The sequence below is a fragment of the Stegodyphus dumicola genome, chromosome 2 (genome assembly GCF_044657685.1).
Source record: "Stegodyphus dumicola isolate Sdum_Otavi_A_Nest chromosome 2, ASM4465768v1".
Taxonomy (NCBI): Eukaryota; Metazoa; Arthropoda; class Arachnida; order Araneae; family Eresidae; genus Stegodyphus; species Stegodyphus dumicola.
This window is the reverse complement of record NC_140769.1, coordinates 140,602,290-140,628,427: the sequence shown is the minus strand read 5'-3', so window position 1 is coordinate 140,628,427 and position 26,138 is coordinate 140,602,290. Positions and strand designations below refer to the sequence as shown.

The window sequence follows — 26,138 nt, the reverse complement described above, 5'->3', positions numbered from 1 at the left end:
TTTTAACAATTAATAAATTATTATAATAAGACTCATAACAAAATAATACACAAATTTATTAAATATTACGGTAAAAATTATTCCACAAAATTAATATATCGCTGAAATAACGAATGCATACTAGATAAAATACATTTTAAATTAGAAAAAAAAAAAAATTTGTTTGAATATAGAATACCTACACCTAATAAAACTTTTCTAAACCATCTTAGAAAAGGAGCCACATCTCTTGGGGGTACGGCCATATTCTACTGGTAACCTACAAACACACTCATAAAATTAGCAATTCTTTAAAAACGAAAACAAACCTAAGATACGCTACTTACAGGAAAAATCATATTAAATGCCACAATGCCTCTTCTCTCAAATTAAAAAAAAAATATTGCCATACATTTTTTAATAATTTTTCTTACGTCTAATCAAAATTTAAAAATGGATTCATCGCTTTTTAAGCTTTATATAACATTTTATTATTTTAAAATTTCTAATTTCCTTAAAGGCGTAAAGGCCTATTCAAAACTGAATTTCTTGAAGTAAAGTTAATTTGGATCCCTGCTATACTTGTAACGTAATTTTCAACGACCTCAATAATATGAACCATACCGTATTCTAGATAATAACTTTTACACGAATTTTAAAGTAACCTGAACTTTTAAAGTGAACAAACTAGCTTTCACGAGTGTCAGTTTTTAATTTGGTCATTGTGGCAACATGCTTTAAGTCTGATTTACTTGGGTATTGTAGTGTGTTTTAGGAAACTAGCTTTCACGAGTGTCAGTTTTTAATTTGGTCATTGTGGCAACATGCTTTAAGTCTGATTTACTTGGGTATTGTAGTGTGTTTTAGGCCGCTTAATTTGCTGTTGTGTAATTTAATCGTATTGAAGTAATTTAAGATGGACAAAGTGAAATTAGCCCGTGTAAGTAAATTAATATATGATTTAATATGATATTTTGTGTTTCTGTACCTAAACTGGTTTAAGAAGTATTTAAGCCTAATGTTGTTAGAGGAGTCCACGTGTCTTTCGATACTGTAAATTGTCTGCATCATTTAAAGTTATTTATTTATGAGAATTTTATGTTTTACTTATAAAATTTTATTCTGTGATAGAAATTTATAGTCACTAAAATCCTGAGTTTGTAATCGTTTATCGTTCCTCATTGTATGTTCTTTCTGCGATGAAGCTGGCGTAATTCGCTTGTCACTTAGTGCAAATGAACTTCATAATTTTTATTGTAGTTATGTAGGGAAAGTATAAAGAGATTCTGTAGTGTAACTGCATAGGAAAAATGTAACTTCAATTAGTTAGGTGTTGTTGGGAATTTTCTTGTCTGACTTGTTTCTTGGGGAAAGTGCAGAATCACCAATTGCTTGGCGAGTTATGAAGAATTGCACATAGTCGGTATCCATTCCCGTTTCTTGGTAAAATCCTAGTATACGGTGCAGCCTTGGCGCGACTTTGAAAATTATCGCCAACACCAAAAACGTCTATATATATACTATACACTATATATATCCAAAGAAAGTCTATATATATCCGAAGAACGTCTATATATATACTATACACTATATACTATGTTTGTATATACATAGTATATACTACGTTTAACTATATATTTTCTTTGAATGACCTGTTAAATACTCATCGCAATGTTCCCTTAGAAAGTCCTCCATGAAGGCATCCCTCCCTTTAGGCAGATAGCCCTAGTGTACTTTGCCATAATCTCAATAAACCAAACCTTTTGTCATGTTATAAAGCATAATTATTTCAGATTTTTTCAAATCTCCAGTGCTTTCATCAATATGGTCATCATTGTGCATAGTTGACACATTTGTTCTTTTTAGCCATATAAGAAAGTAGCATATCCTTTTGAAACCCGAAGAGGGTTGAATGCTGTTCTCTATTCTTATTCGACACAAATTCAGGTGGGATAATCTTCCCATCCCTGCATCCAATGATAGTTTCCATGTTCCTATGATAGATATTTTATTTTCCTGTAAGAAATTGGCCAATTTATAAACTGGTATACCAACTGTCTGTGGTAATGTTTCTTCTTGAATTGTATAATGGAGTTAGGATGCGTTTTGCTTTTTCACAAGAACTGTTGACTTTCTTGTATGGCCCATCTGGCTACTGACCTGAGTAAATTTCCATGTTGAAAGTATAGAAGGTTCTAAAATCAACCACAGTAAATATCTTTATACCATATCTTACAGGTTTCTTAGGCATATACTTAAGAAAGGTGCATCGTCCTTGAAAAGGTTCTAGCTTTTCGTCCAAAGTCATTTATTCCCCTACATGATATAATTTCTGACAATTCTTGACAAAATTTTCAAATAAATCTCTTATTGGAGCTAATTTATCACTCTTTCTTTTGCCATCCCGTGTTCCGACATCATCAAATCATAAGGCACGAATGAAAAGAAAACGTTTATAGTTCATCATTTTACGAAAAATATTCAATCCTGTTCCATCAGTCACCCATAATTCTCTTAACATTTACATGGGAGGATAGATAATGGGAATGGGATTTACATAAGTCCTAAAAAAGCAAGAAACACTTCTTTCTCCATAGGTTTCACATCTCTTTAAAATTTCCTGAAATATTTTTTACATAAATATTAGAGCATTTCACAATCATTTCAATTATTGTGTCATCAAATATTAGCTTCCATGCATCAATGGGTGAAGCCACATCTTTAGATATATGTGTATTGCCAGGCAATTTTTGTATGATATTATGGGACACCATGCATCTTTGAGTTCAAAAGCGTTTTCTTCTATTTTGTTGTTTTATCTTTTCCTCTAAAATAGTCACTTTGATCACAAGGAATGTCTTCTGAAGAGTCGCACTGTTTTTCGAATTCAGACTGATGATCACTAAATATATCTTCATCATCTAAATCTTGTAAGAAAGTCTGTTTCTGAAAAGATGTTTGGAAACTTGTAAGAAATGATATTCCGCAAATTTACCTTAAAATGGACATAATTCAATGCTGTATACATTAGTGCAATTTAGAATATCCAAAGTGAGAATGGAAAAAAGAATATTCTCATTTCCATTTATGAAATAACCAACGCTGTTGACAAATTAATATGTACCCTACAATAATTGCAGTTCTAGGATATCATTGAAATAATTTCTTCTAACAGATTTAAGAAAAATCAGCAGTTCCAGTATTTTAGACTTATTAAAAACCAGCAGTTCCAGTATTTTATTCTGCATCAGGCCTAATGAAATTAAACATACAACATCATTTTCTTTTGAATGATGCAGCCATACTGAAAAAGGTAGATGAAACACTTCTCAAAATGTTGTATCTGAAATGAGTCGTAAATGCTTTGCGTGAAAAGTTCATGAATTGTTGCCAGATGTTGACAAACCTATTTGTATTCTAAGAAAGATCTTTTTAAATCTCTTTTATAGTGAGAGTCTTTGGAGAGACTGCAGCTGATATATTAATTTTGACAAAGTGGATAACATGGTCAAGTGAGATTGTTATTATGCCAAGCAGTAATAACTTAAGGGGGCATGACAGTGTGATGGCCCAAGATACTGAATACTGAAGATTCAAACTTGGGTCAAACTACCAGTATTCAGAATTGTATTGCTCAACTGCTTATGAACCTGAACAAAAGTATGAATATCTTGTTAGTGAAACCCATGACGTAAGAAAATCGGGAAAATTTATAAAGTTTTCAAGATTAAAACATGGTCGATTTTGTTATGAATCCCATGATTCTGACATTTTTTAAATACACTCCTGCTACACTGAAGAGACTTCCTGAGAGGCGGAATGATCATTGTCCTGCTTACAACAGATACATCATGTCAATGTAGAATCTGAAGGAAAGTTTAGGTTATTCAAATATGGACCTGAAGAAAGATGCTGTTTTGAACAACTTTCTAAGGGAAACTGGCTTGTATTTGCATTACATATGAGGTAAACTAGAAAAATCAACCATGCAGCCTGCCCTTTAACCATGATATGAAATATCAGTTGTAGGAAAATTCTGAAGAAAATGCTTGCAATATCATGTAATCAGAAATTAACTATGTGTTGCATAGCAGGATTACTTTTGCAAGTGTTGAGGTAGAGAATACTTTTTTTTTCTTTGTATAGTATTTGGCCATAGTATTCATTACATATATTCTCTGTCATTCATACAGAATACTAATATTTTTAGTAAAAAGTGTCTTTTTCATTACGTGCTTTGCTTGTTGATATTCTCAAAATTATGTTTAATAATTAGCGCTACTGTATATTTTATAGATTAATGGATTCATTACTAAATAATACATTTAAAACATTCATTTTACACAAGCAATTTTGGTTGATCTTTACATTATGGTAACTTGGCGTTTTTTTGGCGAAAATTTGGTGACAAACTCTCCTACAGCAACCCTTTATTTTTTTTTTCCCGTCGCCATTTTGTCTTCACGAAGTAAAGACATGTTTCTTTTCTTTTTATCTACTGAACACTTCTTCCAACAATCTACTAGCCGAATTACACTTATGCTAGAAATTTTATCTAACAAAACTGCTTAATCATGACAAATATTCACTGCAAAATTGGGAAAAAGTGCACAATACCATACTTCTTACGCGTTTTTCAAAATAACACATACACATAAACCATGTACACGTCGACTTATTTTTACTTAAAAAAACATCCCACAATTGCACAAAAATGGCATTGCGCACACTCTTCACTATATCCATGTACACTGCTTTTTTCTCATAAATTAGAAAAATTTCACGAAAATACATGACAATTTTCTCAATCTTTAAACCCGGTAAAAAGAACATATATGAAATTACCTGATCGGGAAAAAGTATTTACCCTTTCCAAATATGAACATTTCCACATATAAAATAAATAAAATATCCAAAAACTTTTACCTCTAAATCATCTATTACATTATACACGTCACCAACGAATTCATACCGCAAGCATTACAAATACTTAATATCAAATATTTAAATTATTTCCATGCATGTTTACTTCAACTTAAACGTGTACCAAATTCCTACAAACATAAAATTCACAAAATAACTATCATTTAATTAAAATATAATTAAATTCAAAAACACTACTTAAAATATAAATGAGCACATACATTAAATTAATACATACATAAATACCCATTTCGAATTCACTTTAGTTACGGCCATGGGATCCAAAAATTCACGAACACTGTTTCACACAACACAGAATAAAGCCAAATACAAAATTTCCAGATTTTTTCCCGATTTCCCCCCTTTTCCGATTAAAGAACCGTAATTCGTCCATTAATATCACATGACATATCCCATGATCTCTCATTTCCCTCACACAAAATAATGCGTAATCGGAACTGAGTACTGCTCACATTATTACCAAAGTCCCAGGTAGTAACCTTTATCGCCTCCAAAATGTCGCCAAACTACCAGTTACCATATTGTAAAGATCAACCGCAATTTTTCAAAGTTTATTTTGAATTTATTTGCTGATAGCTTAAAATATTTTATTTTGAAACAACTGTCTTTTTCATAATAAATTTGACTACGCCAAGTATCTTCAATAATATTCAAATCCTTTAAAGTAGCATTGTAAATAAAACTAGAATAAACATTATACATCTTGTTATCTTTCAAGGTTCATTCAAACTTTAATTACTCAAAGCAGTGGTTTACTAACTTTGATGACCCTGGGAATACATAAAAGTATTTTGTCATCTCAGAGAACCAATAATTTTTTTTTTTCATTCTAATCATCTATTGTATATAAACACCTAGCATCCTCTGAAAAGTAATTTTTAAAAATGCATTAAAAATATATCAAATTTTTAAGCATGAAAACTGATTTAATTCTTATTATTTTGGGTAAAAATAACAGTAATGAAAATAAAAACTTAATTTAAACTTAACCCACGTTAATCATAATATTTTAGGAGCCCTGTGGTTCTGCGTGTTTAAAGTTTTAAAAATTACGTAAGAACACAGCCATACTATTCTAAAAAGCCGTATTATATTTCCCACACACACCTCCGGCGATTTTCACCACCTAACCCGGTATTGACGCACTGCTAGCCGGCGGCAAAAGGAAGCCCCAAACACATGGCAAATATTCTCTTTCTAAAAGCGAACCAGGTTGCCAATTCGCCGAGTTACCAGCTTTGAACGTTTATCGCCATTTTTGGCAATGTTTACATTTAATGGATCGTTTGTGGAAATGCTTTCATTACTTTCTCACTGTTTACTGATATTTTAAAAAAATATAATAATAACTTATAATTAAGAAAAGTGCTTTAGACATTTTAACGTATAGCAGGGGTACCCACTAAAGTAGGTATGGATACCCTGGGGGGGTGGATAAAATTTTAATGGGCTCTATTATGATAAGACCCACCAGTGGTAGAGTCGCTGAACACTGGTAGTTCGGTCTGAGGTTCAAATCCTGCGAACGGGCTGGCTGCATGGGCATTTTTGTGTTTTTCCCCATGTGTAACGTTTCCCTTAGAAAATCCTCCACAAAGGCAGATAGCCCTAGTGTGCTTTTGCCGTAATCTCTATAAACCAATCTATTATGATAAAGGGGACAGTAGCCGAATATATACCGCCAATTTACTGGCATAATATCAAAATCCCATTGATTACAGATAATGCATTAATAAAATTGAGAATTGTTTATTGGTGTTAAGCTTTGTCATACAAATTGGTCTTAATTGTAACACATTACACTAAGGAAAAGTAGTCTTGGGAGATAAATATTTCCAAATTAGAGTAAGTTGTTACCTGGCCAATATTGTCTTTTCCCTTTTCTTACAAGTGGCTTTAGTCAAGTTAGTAACTTGCTATATGAAAAAACTTCAGTCAACTTACTATATGAAACAGCTTTAGTCAAGTCAGTAACTTACTATGCTATATGAAAACAGGTTGAATAATTCTGAATATTCAAAGAAAGATGTATTAACATACAAAAGATCCAATTTATGGCAACTTTAGGAATGCTTCTGTGAGGCATATTTTTCTAATTAACTTCATTTCACTTAAAATCCATATGTAAAGACTGAATGATTAAAAATACTTCTTGTAAAGTATAAGCATATTTAAATAGAAATTTCCATTTTAATGCAATTTATATGTATCAATAGCCATTTTAAATAGCAATTGTGCAAGAAATTAGAATCTATAAATCATATACTGTTATGAGGATTTTAGGCTAATCTTTGGAATATGGCAACAGGTAGTTTGGCAACATTTTGGTAAGGCGATAAAGGTCACTATCTAGGACTTTAGCAGTGAACATGGATAAAGTCAAGAGTGTGCGCAATGCCATTTTTGTGCAATTCTGGGATGTTTTTTTAAGTGAAAATAGGTCGATGTGTACATGGATACTGTGTATGAGCAATTCTAAAAAACGCGCAAGCAGTTTGCGATTCTGCACTTTCTCCCAATTTCGCACCAAATCTTTGTCATGATTAAGCACTTTTGTTCCATAAAAGTTCTAGCATAAGCGTAATTCGGCTAGCAAGTTGTTGGAAAAAATGTTGAGTAAAAAACATGCTTTTACTTCATGAAAACAAAATGGCATCCAAACAAAAACTAGCAGCTTGCTGTAGGAGGGTTGGTCGCCAAAGTATCGCCAAGTTACCATAATCCAAAGATTAACCGGATTTTGATTTCTACAGAGGAGATTGAATTTTTGATGGAGAAAAAAATAAATGTAATTAACAGAGGTACTTCATTTATATATTATGAATGTGAAGATTTATAAGTAGCATGTTTTTCAAGTTTAAGGTTTGAAAAAAAAAACAGCTCTGCATTTGCATGTCTTTCAGTGAGCAAACTTTGCTGGTCCTGTCGAGCATTGCCAGAAATATCCTCAGTGGTTGGAAATCATTACTGCATAAGGTTAGAATAGGTTTTTCCTTGTATTAGCGTCAAGTTGTTTCATTTATGGTAACCTGAGTAGTTGAATGTTATGGAATCCCTATTATGACGTAATCAGCTGCGTGATTGCCATAAATTTTGAATTGTGGAAAAAGATTTAGGAAGTCGCAGATAAGCAGCACTTTGCGCAATTTTTGATGCCAAGAGGAAAATGGCATCAAAAGGCGCTTTCCAAAAATTCTCTCTTTAGACCAGTATCGATGGAAAAGCTGTGCTGGACAAAAATCGCATAAGTGTAGCATTTGCTTCCAGAAGATAAACCATACACATAGAACAAATTGTACACAGTTACTGTGATTAAGTAAATCTATGTACCTTTTTCATCTTAGTATTTTAGATTGTGATATACAACTCCAGCATAATTAACTTTTATACTTCTCTTTTTTAGTTCTTACCATTAATTTGAACAATTATCCGTAATAATGGTTATGTATGTTTGAAAACGTTTTTTTTTTTTTTATATATATATAAATGCAGTAATCATTGTGAAAATGCAATATATATCACATAGTTAAAGATGAAAGTTTTAAAAAATAAAATATGGTATGGATGTATTTCCACAACAATATTAGATCTTCGAAGTGTATTCCAGGCTATTCAATCATCATCCAGTCTGGTTTACATTGGATATTCCGGTTTCTTTTATGCACATAGTTTCACTTAATAAAGCTAAGAGGGTTCTTTTTTAAGTACGAAAATAGTTTTCATATAGGTAAACGAAAAAATGTAATTCTGAATTGCACAGCTGCAGGGATTTGTAACAAGCTTTTCTATATCTTTTCACGATGTTATGCAATTGTTTAAATTTCAGAAATATCTAATGAAATAGAATAGGGGGTACGGTTAATTGAATTTGTGTTTATTCCGTGAAAAGTTAAATCTTAAAATATTTTTTTTGCAATTTGAGCAATGTCTATAACAGTGGTCTCAAATTGGCAGCCCCCGAAGTCGGCGGGTCGGCTAATGTATTTCAGTTATGCATTTGTTGCAAATGCAGTAACGCAAAGATTTCTATGTTTTACTTATTTGAAGTTTGAGTGTATATTGCGTTCATTACTATTAAAAATGAACATAAGTAACGTCAGAAAAATCAATAAATATAAATCTCATTTGAAGATAAAAATTTAATTAACAAAAAGGCATTTGATTAGATTAAACAAATGCTTTCCATAAATTAAAATATATTTATATATTCATATTAGAAGTACAATTAATTTATTAAAAATTACTTCCTGTTTGTTATGGCCAGATTCCCACATATTTAAATATTGAGTAGATAATTAAATTTTTCATTCTAATTAGAAATTATCTGGAAATACAAGCAATAAGTTAGAAAAAGAGTATATTTTGTTCTATAAAAATAAAATCATTTTCTTCTGATTAGAAGTGTATAAGTCTAAGTACACATGGAATAATGCGAGCCATGTATAAAAATAATCTTTTCTAATTACATGTGTAATTTATTTAGAAAATAATTAAACAGCAAATTCAAAACGGCTACTGAAAAAAAAAAAAAGTGATTACAGCACAAATATTTATCAGCAAAGTCATGACACCCAATGCAAAGTGTCTATGTATAGAAAGAAAATACAGTACAAAGTCTTTAATCTGGATTCATCGGGACTTCGGTGATTCCATATTATAGATCATCAATTTAAATCTGGTAACATGGCATGCAGAAATTATAAAATAAAAATATGAAACCATAATTTATGAAATAAAGAGCAATTATGATCTAAAGGGTATCAACATTTACAAAAAAAACTTAATACTTATTTGTTTATTTTATTAAACATTTCCTTCAATGCATGCATGCGTAAAGCATACATTATACATAGCCAAAATTAGAATATTGCAAAAAGAAAACCATTTGATGTGTATTCGTGGTACAGTAGAAATCCAGAAATCCACAACGCTTGGGACCAGAGGTTGTGCAGATTTCAGGACAGAAAAGATAATATTCAGACTATAAGTGCAAAATAAATAAGGCATATTAGCTACATTTAATTAAATTATTGTATACGTTAATACAATAATTAATTATATGCATTAAACTATTATTACATATATAAACTGATTATATTATATTGTTCATTTACATTAGGCTCCTCTATTTTTAAATCACCGTGAATCTGCTTCCCTTTTTCTCTCAGGAGTAGTCCTGAAATAGGTACCCCATCACTCCGCTGCTGCCGGAACCACTCGTACAAGAGACCATCGAGGTTTCCCGATTACGCCTCATGTAATACCGTATTTGACGGCATATAAGACGCACCTTTTTTTCCCTAAATTTGGTCTCAAAAAAGTTACCTGCGTCTTATGCGGGAAGGACACAAGTTAACTTTCAATACTGAATGCTATTTTTAGCTCGATAAAGGTCTAGACACGCATAGCTTTTTCTACATCTGCCATAATTATTTTGCGCATGTGTCGTGTCGGTATCGATGCTTAAAACTACTTGTTTAAAGAAAAATACCCTGGAAAATATGACTACAGGAAACAAGAGATTAAGCTATTCAATTCAGTATAAACTAGGAGTGTTAAACTATGCCAAAGCGCATGGAAACAGCAGCAGCAAGGCATTTCGGTCCACCACCTACCGAAAAAATGAATATGTACTTGGCAACTGCAGGAAGATCAACTGAAGACAGCTAAAAACAAAAACATAACCTTCGATGCCCAGCTCCTTCTTGGCCTGAACTTGAAAATGCTGTAAAAATGTGGGTCATAAATAAGAAGAAATCTGGGATAAGTGTTTCAATCAAAATGATAATCAATGAGGCCAAAGGATTTGCAGAAGAACATGGGAATCAGAACTTTTCATGGTCTGAGGGCTGGTGCTACAGATTCATGAAAAGGCAAGGCTTATCAATGCGCACAAAAACAACTATTGCACAGAAAATGCCAGCAAATTATGAAGAAAAAATACTAGCATTTCATGGTTTTTTTATAAATGCACACAAGAAAACTTCTTTTGACTCGGTCAAATAGGAAATATGGATGAAATTCCACTCGTATTTGATGTACCATCCAACAAGACTGTGAGTATTAAAGGGTCTAAATCAATAGCCATAGAAACCACAGGTCATGAAAAAACCCGATATACGGTAGTTCTTGACGGAACAGAAAACGACACATTATTCGAAGAAGGTGATACTAGCGGTGACGGAAACAGTAGTGATAATGATATTCTCGTTTTTGATGATGATGATAGTGAAAAGGATTTTTATGGTTTTGAAAGTGGTTAAAGTCTCATTTCATGATAGGCAACATTTTCCTTGAATCTGTGTTTGTTGTTTCTGCTTTATTTTGTATTATGTTTGATTGCTTGCCGTTCATTCATTTATTCATTATTGAAATTTACATATCATGTTCAAAATAGCTTGCCATTTGTTAATTTTCCTTAATAAAAATATGTTTGGTAATTGCATTCAATGATTATTTATTTGGCTTTTATGAAACGTCAGAACTAAAACCACATTTTAAGTTATTGTGGCACAACGCTGTCGCGCGGACTGTTGAAACTTTTTTCTTTGTGTGTGGTTTTATAAAAAAGGATCTTATATGCCGTAAAATACGGTAATTCCCTGTTTCGGATTCTGGTGTTAGAATCACTGTTGCTGTAAAATTTCAACAACTTTTCTTTATTGTTCCGTATATCATACACAGTCCGTGTGGCAATTCCATACGATTCTGCTATAAATCGAGCAGTAGCACCTACCTCCATCTTTAGCAGAATTTCCACATTTTTCATTACCGTCAATGCAACTTGTTTGCGTTTTTCAACATTGTAAGCAGTAAAATCACGAGTGTGTTTGTTATATGTCATTGTATCAAAAGGTGCTGAAATTTAAAATATTCTTAATTTATCCACAAAATATCCTGATAAAGAACAACATCACTAAACATTCTCGTAAAAAAACAAAGCTCGGAAAGTACAACAATGTGAAGCATGAACTTGAAAAGAAGAGTTGAGTTAATCATCTGCTTTTTTACCTCAATGCAGATGAAGGGGAAAAAAATCTTATCATGATGTCAATAATTTGGTATTTCTGTTATGACTCGGTATTGTTCGATAATTATGACGTCATTATCCAGTAAGTATTTTTTCTTCGATATTTCGTACTCCATGTTGCGGTTTCGAGAACCTGTAAACTAAATGTTTATATTTTAGAGGCAGTGTGGATTTCAGGTCAATGGATTTTCGGTATTTGACTGTATTTATAATGACAAGGAATTTGATTTAAATCATATCAAAGACTGAGGACATCGAGATGAAATACTACATTTAGTAAGGAATTATAAGCTGAATAAAATAAAAGCATCTTCCCTGAAGATGAGGTTAGTGCTGACAGATCAACATACAGTTCATTCCGCCCCCACCCCCAGAGCAGCGTGAAATTGATAAACAGATTTCAGAATGGTTAGAGAAACAAAAGATATGCCTTATCTATTTTTTGCAGCAATTCCACTTTTTGTTTGATGGACATCAAAACATGCTTTCACTTTGTAGATCCTTTGGCAGCTCCAGAATAGGAAACTCTTTTTGACATAATCGAAAGCTCAAGCTTACTTTGAATAAAATTGCTCTAACAGTCTGCATAAAATAATAAGCCAGATCCAATTAGAAGATTAATGAACAACGCAATCTGCAACATTAACTGAAATAGATCATTTTAGCCTACTTTATATCGTCCGTTATACATTAACCCCGTATGCGTAAGCGAATTAGCCGTTTACGCATGCGCAGAAAGTTTGTAGCTTTGAAGTCCAGATTAAAAACTTTGTACTGTATCCCTTTTGATTTTCCCTATCTTAGATAACATCTTAGCTAGCAACCTAAAACACTCTTCCCACTGTTTGGCACCTGTCGCCCAAGTTGGCGAATATGATTTCAGGAACCTCACCAAGTGCCGTTTATCTGAGTATCTCCTAAAATTAATTAGAAATATATTTCAGTACAATAATTTTTACTTATAAATGCATAATATGCTTTTCTGCTAATTTAATTGTATTGATGATTATTATGATCAACAAGCTAAAATTGACTTACATGTGCTTAATATTATATAATGCTCTAAATATTATGGTATACAGTACTAAGTCCAAAATCTGGACATCTATTATCCGGAATGATCTAAAATCTGGACCTCAAAGCCACAAACTTTTTATGTGTGCTTTGTTTTTTCCCTACCATACTAAACTGTGATTTTCCCTTAAAAATTCCGATTCTTACGTTGACTTAGGCACTAAATAAAATACCTCCTTATGGAAATCAATCATGTAATCATAAATTTGTGAGATTAATAATTTGACTTCATAGCTGAATATCTGCTTGGCATATATCTCAAACCAAACATTCACCTATTTTATATCCCTGACTCTGACTCGTGAGTCATTATTTATTATATTTTGCTTTCTTCACCACATGTTTATCAATACATGACAGCTTCAGTAATGACTCATGCAGAGAAGTCTAAACAATTTTTTTATATTAGTAATCGAATAACAAGAGTGGGGCCACCTTTTATGCTAACTAAGGCTTGCCGATGATTATAGATTTTTAAATGCTTCTAAGAAATGTTGACGAAGAAAAATGCAACAAAAATTTCTTTTCATATGCTAAAAATGGATTTTGTTATTGAAACTTGTAGGCAATTCTCATAATCATAAGCAAGATTACATTTAGTGCTATTTTAATTAAGAATAACTGATATATTATTCACCATAAACCCAGAAGTGGGGGCAGAATATGTCAGCATCCGACAGCAGAATTTAGGGAAGACTAAATTTTTTTTAATTTGGGGACGCACCAACCAGCAAAATTAAGAGTTGAGAAGTTTTTTATGATTTAAGGAAAACACCTGGGATCCAAAGTTTAAGCGCAGTGAAAATTTAGAGCTTAGAAAGGTGCTTTCTAAGCAGAATTTAGGACCCGTAGAGACTGCATCAAGCGATATCTAGCGCCGGCCCTAGATAAAGCCTTAAGTATATGTGGGAGTTTATTTATCAGGCCTCAGATTAGTTTTAAGCATGTGCAAGGAATAAATCTGGGTACAGTAAATAACTAAACTAATACAATTCAGGCTTAATTTAGTATGCAGTAGAAGCAAGACAAAATTTAGCAAAACTTGGCTTTCGTCGCCAATCTTTCAATACACGGCCAATAATGTATGTTTTTCGGGGAATGTAGCAGATTGCGCTGCTTCTTAATCTAATTTGATCTAGCTTATTATTTTTAGCAGACTGTTATTATTACGCCAATTTTATAAAAGTTAAGCTTGAACTTTCGATTATGTCAAAAAGTTTCTAATTTTGGGCTGCCTATGAATCTACAAAGCGAAACCATGTTTCGATGTCCATTAAACAAAAAGTAAACTTGCTGCAGAAAATGGATAAAGGCATATCCGTCTCAAAATTATGCGAGGAGTATGGCATTAGAAAGTCGACTGTATATGACATAAGAAAGAGGAACTTTTGGAATTTATTATAGCAACTTAAACAACTTGCATTGAAAGAAGTGTTTAATAAAGTAAACAAATATTAAGCTTTTTTTTTTTGTAAATTTTGATACTTTTTAGATCATAATTGTTCTTTATTTCATAAATTACGGTTTCATATTTTTAATTGTATAATTTCTGCATGCCATCTTACCAGATTTAAATTGATGATCTAATATCCGGAATCGCCGAAGTCCGGATTTTGGACTTTGTACTGTATCTCTAAAACCATTACTGTTGGCAAGCTTGGTGACAAAAAGGCATTTGCCAACAGGTTTTTTGCAGAAAAACCCCACCATTTCCCTGAAGATGTCCCAGGAAGTTTAAAAACTATTTTTCTTATTAAAATTTAGTTTCTATAGTAGATTATTTCTGCTAGGCTATATATGTTAAACAATTTTGACCATTCTAAAAGCACCCTGCGGTGTTAAAATATACAAAATAGTTAAATTCCTGGCAACAAAAATATTGGATGCATAAGGCAGTATGCTGAATTATAAAGGCAGAATCTCGCAGTTATGTAGCTTCATCATTGTCAAAATCCAGTAGATACTTGCTTTACCAAGATGGTGGATTTGGAATTTTTCTGCATTGGCAAAAAACAAATGACTACTAATTTGCACGGTGAATGTTTCTCCTGCCTTTTAAACTATTTTTGCATGTGCTCACAAATCTTAGGCTAAAGTTTTTTCAATGTAATCCTAACTATAAGTGTTTTAAATCATCACAATCTCAGGCATATAGCTTCAAATAACAATATCTGAAATTTTATTTCATTTGGTAGGGTTTGAGTGTATTATAGGCTACTAGGGGCTCATATGTTGGGGAAATTTTTATAACCATCCTGATGTAAACACAGTAATATAATTCATAGTTTAACCTTGTTTGGTTGGTTTTTCTCTGTGTTCTGAAACAGGAATTCTTGGAAGTCTAATAAACCTGGAAAATAATCATCAATATTTTCTCGCTGAGAAATTTTAGATTCCTTTGGTTAACACATTACTTAAAAGCCATAGCAATTAATGTATATTTTTTCTTTTATTGTTTGCGTATAAGACAAGTTAAAGTTTATATGTTTTGCACTGTAGAATTTCCATTCAGTATAGTCTACGTTATTTAAAGCGTACATAATTTTTCTCTCTCCAAAAACTACATATATTTCTCAAATGCCTGCATTAAAACTTTTCTGCTAAGCATAGGTTAGGTGTGTAAGGAAGGAAAAATATATTTAAAATCCATTTTAATTTAAGGGAAAATGTAGTGTTTTTATATGAATCAGTTTCGATTTTTATAAACAATAAAAAATTATGATGGCTGAATAAATTTTGTCAAAAATTCTAGGACAAGTAAGGGGCTAAGAGAGAGGTTTGGGTGTAGATCCAAATTATATGTAAAAGTCATAAAATGGAATTAATCTAGAAGTTGTGTAGTCCAAACAAAGTTATTACTATTTTTATAATAGAGAGGGGAAGTACCCAAGTGAAAGTTTCAGTTTTCGTATGTGTCAAAAAGTGCTTGTAATACTGAGCTGTAGCAACATCTGCAAAGTGAAATCATATTTGGTATTTGCCTTCTCTAGAAAGTTTATACAATAAGAGCTTAAAAAATTGCAATTTCAAAACTAGGCAAAACAACTTGATGTAAATTTTGAATGTCGAAGGCAAACTTTTCCAATTAATCAAATTTGTGGAGAAGTGCAAAGCTATAATTATTGAAGATGATATAACAGACATTTTCCATTAAGACGACAATGACCCAATCAGCAGTCCCTTAAGAGATGCCAAAATCTGTCATATGGTTTAAAATCCAGAAAATACCACTATTGATAGGGAAGAAAATGACAAAGAGATTTTTAAGGATGAAAATGTGTAGATTAACAGTTTGTTTGGAGCTCTGGACACATCAGTTTCAGGACTTGAACAGTGGAACTTCACAAGATATTGCAATTATTTACACAAAAAAATGAAGCAACTTAAACAAGTACAATAAAAGAAATGTTTAATAAACAAGTAAGTTTTGATTTCCTTCAGGTGATAAATGCTTCATTGTTTCCCAAATAGTTATTTCATATTTTATAATTTTATTTTATCACATTCGACTTAAGTTGATTTAAAATCCAGAATCACCAAAGTTTCAATAATTCTGGATCTCTGACTTTGTACTGTTATTTAATAATTTATATTAATGTGTTGAATTTCTTACATTTAGGTAACAAAGGTATTGGGTAGAACTGGTTCACAAGGACAGTGTACTCAAGTCCGAGTGGAATTCTTGGACGAATCAAACAGATCCATTATCAGAAATGTGAAAGGACCCGTAAGGGAAGGAGATATTCTGACACTTCTGGAATCCGAAAGAGAAGCTAGAAGACTGAGATAAAAATGTGTTTCTTTAACAAAAATAACCATAAAAGTATGTTTTTATTATTTTTAACTAATGCATTTATATTATTTTTGTTTACTCATAGTGGCATGCACTTTTGTAACAAATTTTTTTATTGGCTGCAGAACTAGCTAACATAGTGGGATATTCAAGCTCTTGTATATATATATAATTACAAAACACAAACATGCCTAGTATTTTCGTGCATTAAACTGCAGAAAAATTATTAAAGGCATAAAGTAAGAAATTTAGAACTAATATTTCACAAAGACCAGAAATTGAAATTCATAATTAATAAATTTCAAATAATCATGTGAGTGTATATATATTCGGTACATCACAGATGGGGGAATTCTCGCCAACAGGTTTCATCGCCAAAGGATTTGGCGAATTTTCCCTCGTCTTTCTAGCGGTGTAGAAGACAAACTGGTTTACATTACGTCTATGGAGCCTTTCCTTCATTACATAGACGTTCTTTGACCAAGTTCCATCGCCAAATCCCTTGGCAAATTTTCCCCTCTGCTTTCTAGCATTAATAGCATTACGTTTATGGAACCTGTTCTTCTTTACATAGACATTTGGTTAGAATAACCTCCATGTATGGTACACACAGGATTTGGCGATATTATGATAAGCAAACAATGGGTCATTTTGGTCTTGGCGACACTTTTCAAAATCATGCCCAAGGCCTTACCCGTATACTAGGATTTTACAGCAACATTTTTTAAACCTTTTTTCTTTTTAATAAATGCCTTATTTGTCATTTTGCAGTAAACTAAAAAAAAAATGGTAATCAGTCATCTAGGCTAACCATGTAATATACAGGTTTATCCAAATTAAACTTTCCCAACTCAGGCCTGTGCAGAGTGTTGTATGGGTCATAATGTGATGAAATTTTAAAAACAGACACTTCAGATCATGCGCTCGAGATTTATTACACACAAAAAAAAAAAAAAAGAATTAGTGCGAGAAGTTGCCGATAGGTAATGCTTATAACACTAGTAATGTGCATATTGCAGCAACGTGATTTGCAGAAATAAAGCTTCTGTGCGACGTATCCAAAAGTGGAAGACAAGCCTTGCACAGGCAGTTGTTTCCAGCTCGCTGATGCACAATGGCGACTTTGAAAGACAAAGCTCTGTTAGTGAAACTTTTCTACCAGAATGACGAGAACTCCTGTGCTGCGATAAGAGCATTCCGTCGGCTGATGATCTTACGCCGAGGACCAATGACACCATGCACTCTACAAGACATCATGAAAATGTTTGAAAGAACGGGACAGCTGGGAATTTTACCAGGTAGAGGACGGAAGGTTGTGGAATCTACACGCATAGAAGACATTGCTTTGGCAGTCGTGGACCCCACTAGCCAATCGACACATGGTGTTGTCAGTGTGCCAACTGTTTCTTGTGCTGTTGATATGTCCTATACAACCGCCTGGCATGTGATGCCCCGAATCCTCGGTTATTTTCCTTGCAAAAATATAGTCGTCATCAGCTGTCCGACGGGGATCCTGTAGTTCAGGAAACATTTGCATTGCAGTTCCTTGCCAGAATGGAAGTCAATGCTGCTTGGCCATGGAACATCCTTTGGACGGATGAGGCCTATTTTCACCTGAATGGTCAAGTGAATACGTACAACTGCCGCATTTGGGCAAGTGAAAACCAACGTGCAATCCATCAAGTGCCCTTATTACACGCACCATACAGTAACCCTCCAAAGGTTACTGTATGGTGCGGTTTCACTGCAACATTCATCACTGGGCCTTATGTTTTTGAAGAGGTGACTCCATCAGGGTTCAAAAACCTGCTCTGTCACAGGAAAACGGTATCAGGACATGTTGACAACGTTTGTGATCCCAGAACTGCAACAATGTGGTTGCTTCCAGGACATGATATTTATGCAGGATGGTGCACGTTCCCATATTCTTCGTGGCGTTCAACAGGTGTTACGGGCAACTTTTACCGATGCAAGTGTGATCAGCCTCTGTTTCCCTACAGCTTGGCCTTCCCGCTCGCCTGATCTCACGCCATGCGACTTTTGGTTATGGGAATTCTTAAAGGATCGGGTCTACCGAGAACACCCAGCAACCTTGGCACATCTGAAAGACGCAATTATTCGACATGTTCATGGAATTAATGTGGAACGCACTGCTTTGTGAATGGAAAGAGTTGTGGAGAACCACGGCACACATGTAGAACATCTGTAGAATGTCTTGTTGATCTGCAGTGCCACCTATCGGCAACTTCTTGTACTAATTTTTTTTGTTTAATAAATCTCAAACGCATGATCTGAAGTGTCTGTTTTTAAAATTTCATCACGTTATGACCCATACAACACTCCACACAGGCCTCTGAGTTGGGAAGTTTAATTTGGATAACCCTGTATATATTTGCTAAAATATCATTGGTTATTCTAATTCAATTTTTAAGTAATTATCTTTATTTTTATGTTATCCGTATCATTTAATGTTGCTTCTTCCCTGTAAACTTATTTACTAGTAGTAATACTTCCAAATTTCAGAAAATTTTCTCTGGCATGATCCTAAAATTAATTCTAGCAGAATGATGACATACCATCACGAAATTTAATGCAGATATTTTTTGCTGCAAAATAAGTATAAAATACCTCAATTTATTTTTTAAAAATATCATTAGATTTCTTTCTTTTAGCTGCAAAATGTCTGCAAAAACCTTTTTTTATTCCAGATTGGGCAGATTCTAATCTCAATCTTCATTGGAGAAAACAACTCCTATTGTAATTGTAATAGTAATGCTTAGGGGATATAAGTTATATGTAATTGGCAAATTTTTGTGTTTTCAAGTAATACCATAAGTAAGACATGCCGAACAAATACTAATTCAAAAGTCAAACAACAAAAATCAGCGTTATATTTTCAAATTCTCATAGTTCTTTGAAAATATAACGATTTTTGTTGTTTGACTTCTGAAATACCATAATTAATTTACCTCTTAGCACAGCCAACGTTCATTACGTGGATAGACTGGAAATTTCTTGGGACACACCTGGAAAAGTCAGGAAATTTTATTCTCCTGTTTGAGTGGCAACGCTGTTTGTTGTGTGTATTGATTTAAAAAAGTAAATGGAAGGAAAGGTCTGGCATGAGATCAAAGAAAATGGCTAAAGCAATGCTAAGTCCTGTAGTCAGATGTAAAATGGGAAAACTTGTGAACTGCATGCTCATTTAAAGTCCTTGAATCTGATTTTGGCAAACAAGAATGTCCAAACCTTCCAGAAATTCAGAGAGTGGAATGTGTTAAAAAGTTCAATTAAAAAAATATGGGTGATTTCAGTCATTTTACTTTGGTCATGAAAATCATATAAGAGGCTAGGTGAATTTTTACATCAAAAGAAAATACTGAAATGCACATCAATAAAATATGGATGTAATATAAATAAGTTCAAAAATTTCTCTTCGACTGGTAATAGACTGATATGAATGACAAAATAGTGTTGATGATTGGATAACATAGAATTACTGAATATCAGATATTAAAGTAGATCGACCAAAACTTTCAATTGCAAATATACTCAATCCATCCTGAAAAATGTTCTTGTATGTGAAATATTGTTATACATTGTGCATGGGATATTGTATTTTAATTTTCTATTTCTTGTTTTTAGGTTTTTGCGGCTGCATGGAATGATTTCACCAGAGCATGTAGTTTGAGTGAAATAAAGGTGTTGTAGCTGCAATGAGTGTTTTCTTTGACTTTTTTAATCATGTACACACGAAAGCCTGAACTTATAAAAAGAGAAAGAAAAATGCTAATGCTTTAAGTAGTAGGATTTGTAATATGAAGTAAATTTTGTTAGAAGTATTGCTCAAACTATGAACAGTATCTAGATGAGCATTCGGGTTTTTATATGTGAGTTTACACTAAAATAATTTTTACTTTCACTACTAGCATATTTTACTTTATTATGAAAATATCCAATTTAGTACATTCGGTAAACTGAGATAAGTTTAACACGAAAGAAATTCTGTCTGATTTTCATTTTCATCTGTAACCTTTCAAAAGTAATTTATAAAAAAAATATTCCTGCTGTATTTGAGAAAAAAATTAATATTTGCATTTTCAACCTTTAAAATTATACATAATTTCTGTTTTGATATTAAAAATGTTTCAAATATATGTTAGCTGATCTGTTAAGATTAATTCTAAGTCATATCAGACTTTATAACAGTATTTCTGTATTAAGTGTAACAAGTTGGGGTATTAGAACTCTTCCACTGTATTAATTTGTGATGTGCTGCATTTCAGGTTCTGTGTGGTTTTAAGTTTTGCTTTGTCAGCATGCAGCAGTCTTAAAACATTTGCTGAAATTTTTCTTCAACACATGCCAAAAAATGCATATATTTGTATGTAAATAATTATAAGCTTCTTTGTTATTATAGCTTAATACTTAAAGGTGTTTCAGTTCTGACAACAGTTTATATCCTTATAGAAAAATTGCTGTGAATTGTCTTCATCAGAGATTGTAAATGCTCTTCTAAGACTTACTTTCATCTGCCAAAAAAAAAAAAAAAAAAAAAATGCTATTTACGTATAAGTCTATTCCTAAACAAAAAGTTTATTGCAAAAAAATAACTCAGGGTATTTATCGATTGATAGGAATGAATAAAAGTAAATTGTAATTAATTTTCAAATCCCTAAGATTTATATCACAGATCAATTATTATCCATTTGTAGATTTTCTAGTTCCATTATTTATTTTAATGGTAATGAAAATGATGTAAAATTGGACTAGAAGTCAGTACATCTTTATTTTTGTTCTAACAATCGTATTTCACCTGCCTTTTGCACCTTACAAGGTGCATGTCAGTGGTAAATTTATTATTTCTATGCAGCTCTTTATTGAGATAGTTTGATTGTTGAATTAAGTCAAGAAATCCATATATTATGTAGCTTATCAGTGGTTTTATTTAATTTATTAATTTGGGGCAATGAAAACTTTAGTTTCATTTTCATTGCATCAAAAAAATTACAGTTCATCAATATTACTACATCATTATAATAAAAAATTACTCTGTACTTGCTTTGTTTTTTCCAAGCAGTGCTACACTATTTACTAATAAGTATTTGAAAACCTGTGATAGAAAAGAAAATATATATATTCAATATTTGGTGAAGCCTCCATGAGTGACAATTATAGCCTTGACCCTCCAGCGCATGCTTTCCTCAAGTCCTTGTATGACAGCAATTGGCATTTTCTTCCACTCAGCTTGGAGAAATATGTAAATTTCTTAACTGATGTTGGACTGTTGTTTTACCCTTCATTCAGCGATCAATTCGTTTAAAAGGTTCTCATGGTTGGGTCTGGGCTGTGAGTAGGCCAGTATATTCAGTTAACCATACCAGTCTGTGGTGGACCTTGCAACGTGATCGCTGGTGTTGTCCTAAAAGTGCATCTTGGCTTGTTTCCTTTTACGCTTTTATAAATTATCCAGGTGTTCAAACCTGCGTGATCCAAAATATTGAAAAAGATATGTACGGGCCATCGTCTAGAAGCTGATTTAACTGAATATTTTCGAAGCATCTGATCATGAATATCCACACCATACTTTGTTGCAGTAAAATGCTATTGAATCGGGCAACTTCTTGAGATTGTATTCAGTTTTTGCAGCAGAATGTAATGAGCTCAGTAGAAAAATGCTTATGTTTCTTTTGCCTTGATAAGTGTGATATTATCATGTTCCACTGTTGTCGATGAATAAAGATTACTACACGTATTTTTCAAAGATATAGGAATTTCTCTTCTGTTATTTTTCATTGTGCTATAGTTGTATTTTTTATTTTAGCATTTCTGCTAATTTAATGCTAGTAAAATAGTTATCTGTGGTAATATTCCTCCCTTAGATGGTTTAAATGTGCTGTGTTAATTTCATGACATCATTTTCAGACAAACTTAATTGAAGTTTTCCTGTTTCATCTTTTCCTATATAAGGAAATCCATTCAAGAGGTATTTAGTATCAACGTCGACAGATAACCTAAATTTTATTCCAAATTTGTCAGGTTTATTAGTCATATACCGGTATTGTGTAAATCTACACCTAACTTTAGATGGGAATAATTGTTCATCAACTGTAACATTTTGTCCTAGCCAGTAACACGTTTTGCAGTTTTCAATAAATTTGTTCCGCATGTCTGAGGCAAGAGCAAATTTATTAGTCTAATCGAGTGCATCTTGGCTTATCATCAAACCTTAAAAATCGTTTTATTTCTTTGAATCTATCTCTTGATATAATTTCTTTGCAAAATGGTATTCCCTACACTTCGGAACACAAGGAATATGAATCTAAGCCCATTGCTCCTTGAACATACACTATAGTGACAAAAGCATCGAACTCGGCCAGAGATAATTTCCAGTCTATTTCCAAGTTGCTGATGAGCTTCGAATTCTGCACATTTCTTTATAGGCAGCAAGATATCATCAATAAAAAGCTTAAAAGGACTAGACACTTTGTCCTCAGAAACAGGACTCTTCGCAAAAGATGTTGGTCCTGCTGTTTGTTTCTTCTGGAATATTATAAGCAGGAACACTGCCACAGAGTGAATTTTTGGAATTTATTTCATTCTATATAGTGTTATCAGGAGCTGTAAAAACAGTTTTGCAACTACCCTGATCCATTCTTGCTTGTTTACTTTAGTGGCCTCGGATTCACTAATACTTTGTGTCTGGAATTCATCTTCAGTTTCTTCAGAAAAAATCATCAATTTCACATACGTCAGAATCATTTTCAGACAGCTCCAGCTGCAATTTTTTAATTTCTTCATCCGTAAGACCTCTTTTCCGCTTATTAGACATATTTTGTAAAAGTTGGAAAAAGTCGAAAAATATCAGACTATCAAAAAACAATAGGGAATAAATTTTAGCATATGATTCTCGCAGCATAAAGGAAAGGTGATAATGAACCGAAAAGAAATGTAAGCATGAAAAACCCTGCATCTACCTTCCTTGCAGTATTCTCTTCAAAAGAATAGATAATTGCAAACAAAGGAATAACAACTTATGTAGACATTACAAAGTAGTGAGACCACAAAGGCTTTTATCCCTCTAGGAGATAGTATAAATGCAATCGAAAAATCCTTATCAGTGAATGTTTTTCATGGTTTATTTGACAATGCCTGGAGCAGAAAGAGGGATAAAAGTGATGGAGGTAGGAAGTTAGATGGAGTGGCTCTAAACCGGTTTCCCTATACCCTGCTTTGAAGCACTTTCGATCCCTTCATTGGTGACCAAAACATTAGGAAATTTACCATTAATTTCAATGGCTTTTGACACGAGCGGATGTAAATATTTTGTAATTACGGCGTTAATATGCATATAAATGTATATATTTTCTTTTTCTACAATACTTCAGAGTCCTAAGTATATGAAAAAAATACATTTTTAAACAACATTTCATTCCGAACGGAATTAACCTGCGGGAAGGCGCGTGGGGTGTATCATACCCCAACCCTACATAAAAGTGGAATATTCCTAACTTGTGAAACTGAAATTCTGTGCTGCTTTCAGTAGCTGAGTTTCTAGTTGTGGTTGACTTTCAGAACTGCTTTTTCTTTGCCTGTGTGTTTCAGAAAAATATTTATAGGTATTTTGTTGGAACTGGGGTATGACACAGCCCACGCGCCTGTTCGTGTAAGTGTTTTTCTGACTGAATATTTAGCTCAGAAATTTATTTCTAGAGTATAACAGTAAATATTTCTACTCGCAAGTGATTTTAAAGTACATGACATTAAATTCTTAAAAATTTCTAACTGCATTATGGTAAAAAGAAGTAGTCCCTATGAACTGGAGATGCAACGCATGCGAGATTTATTAGAAATATTTGAAAGCGATGAAGATTGCATTTCGGAAACTAAAGATGAAACTAAGAATGTTTTCTACAATGTTTTGGTTTCGAAAAAGATAAAACATTAATTCCTGATGTTCCTAAAAAAGGAAAAACTGTTCTTATGCTTTATATAACGATCATACTATAGATGATACTATTGGAGAAAATAAAACGTTAGGAATTATATGTTTTAATAATATGACTAAAGGAGCAGTGGATATGGGGGATGAAATGTCAGTCAATTATTCAATTGCCAGAATAACGAGAAGGTGGCCAATGGTAATTTTCTTTCCTGCACTGAATGTTGCTGTAATAAATGCTTGAATTATATTACATTGAACTGCTAATCCACCAACAAGAAACATAAGTCTGTTTTTGAAGGACTTAGCATTACAATTAATGAAAAAAAAAGTATTGAACAAAGATCAGAGATTAATACTTTTCCAAGAAATTGATGTACTGCATGCAAAACAAAAGCAGAAGTTTCGATGAAGAATTAAAACGAATACATGAAATTAGAAACAACTAAGTATGAAAGATGTGTTAAATTTGTTACCCTCGCGCCAAGGACAGAAGAACGTGAATGCAATGTTTAAAATGTGAAAACATTCTGTGCCAAGAACACATGAATGTATTTTGTTCAAAGTGGGAAGAAATAAAAAAAGCATGGTGTATTAGAAATGCAATGAAACTTAAGAGGCATGACGTTTATTATTATTTTCATTTATCTTAATTTTAACTCTTAAGATTGTTTCGAAAATTAATTTTTTGATACCCAATTATTATTCACTTATTTATAATACACGAGAACAAAAAAAAAAAAAAAAAAAAAAAGTTTTAAAACTAATACTATTTTAAATATTGGGGTATGTGATTATTAAATGATGATGATTTAAAACTTGTAACTGAGTTGTTATAAAATGTAAGGGGAATAATTCTTTTAATTATACTTATCAGATTTTTTTACCCTTAATTTCAGCAATACATATTCCAAAACTCTTCTTTATTACTTTCTTACGCATCTCATAGAAATTTCTTTACAATACCTTTTAACAGGTTGCTTTCCAGTATGTTTAATTCTTGCTTAACTAGTTGTATAACGTATTTGTCAACAGTATGTCAATGTATGTTTACAATTCAATGTTAAGGTTATTATATATTTAGATATTTATAATCATTATAAATTTAGATACATTTAATTAGTTTTTCCACAGTTGTTTATGAATGAATAAATCCATTCCACATACATTTATAAATAGTTTAATAAATATTTACATATTTTGTTAAATGCAGATACATGCTTTTTGCAGGCATATGCATAAATATCGTTTTTCATTTCCGGCATGTGGAAATCTTTTAATTTCTGTGCATTCACTATATTTTTTGAGTAAAGTAATTCACGCTAATTTTTAAAAAGTACATGTTACAATAATATGCGGATGTGAAAAAAATTTAT

At 32.4% G+C, this 26,138-nt stretch overlaps 2 protein-coding genes across 3 annotated transcripts in view; one reads left to right on the top strand and one right to left on the bottom strand.

Moving 5' to 3' along the window:
• The window catches only part of LOC118196916 (NADH dehydrogenase [ubiquinone] 1 alpha subcomplex subunit 7-like), a 64,522-nt gene that overhangs the window by 12,390 nt on the left and 25,994 nt on the right, over nucleotides 1-26,138 (bottom strand). The window lies entirely within an intron of this gene.
• Nucleotides 761-20,537, top strand: RpS28b (Ribosomal protein S28b). The gene is made up of 3 exons (XM_085811150.1): nucleotides 761-919; nucleotides 16,647-16,850; nucleotides 20,466-20,537. The coding sequence occupies exons 1-2, from the start codon at nucleotides 896-898 to the stop codon at nucleotides 16,815-16,817; spliced, it is 195 nt and encodes a 64-aa protein (XP_085667276.1). The 5' UTR covers nucleotides 761-895; the 3' UTR covers nucleotides 16,818-16,850; nucleotides 20,466-20,537.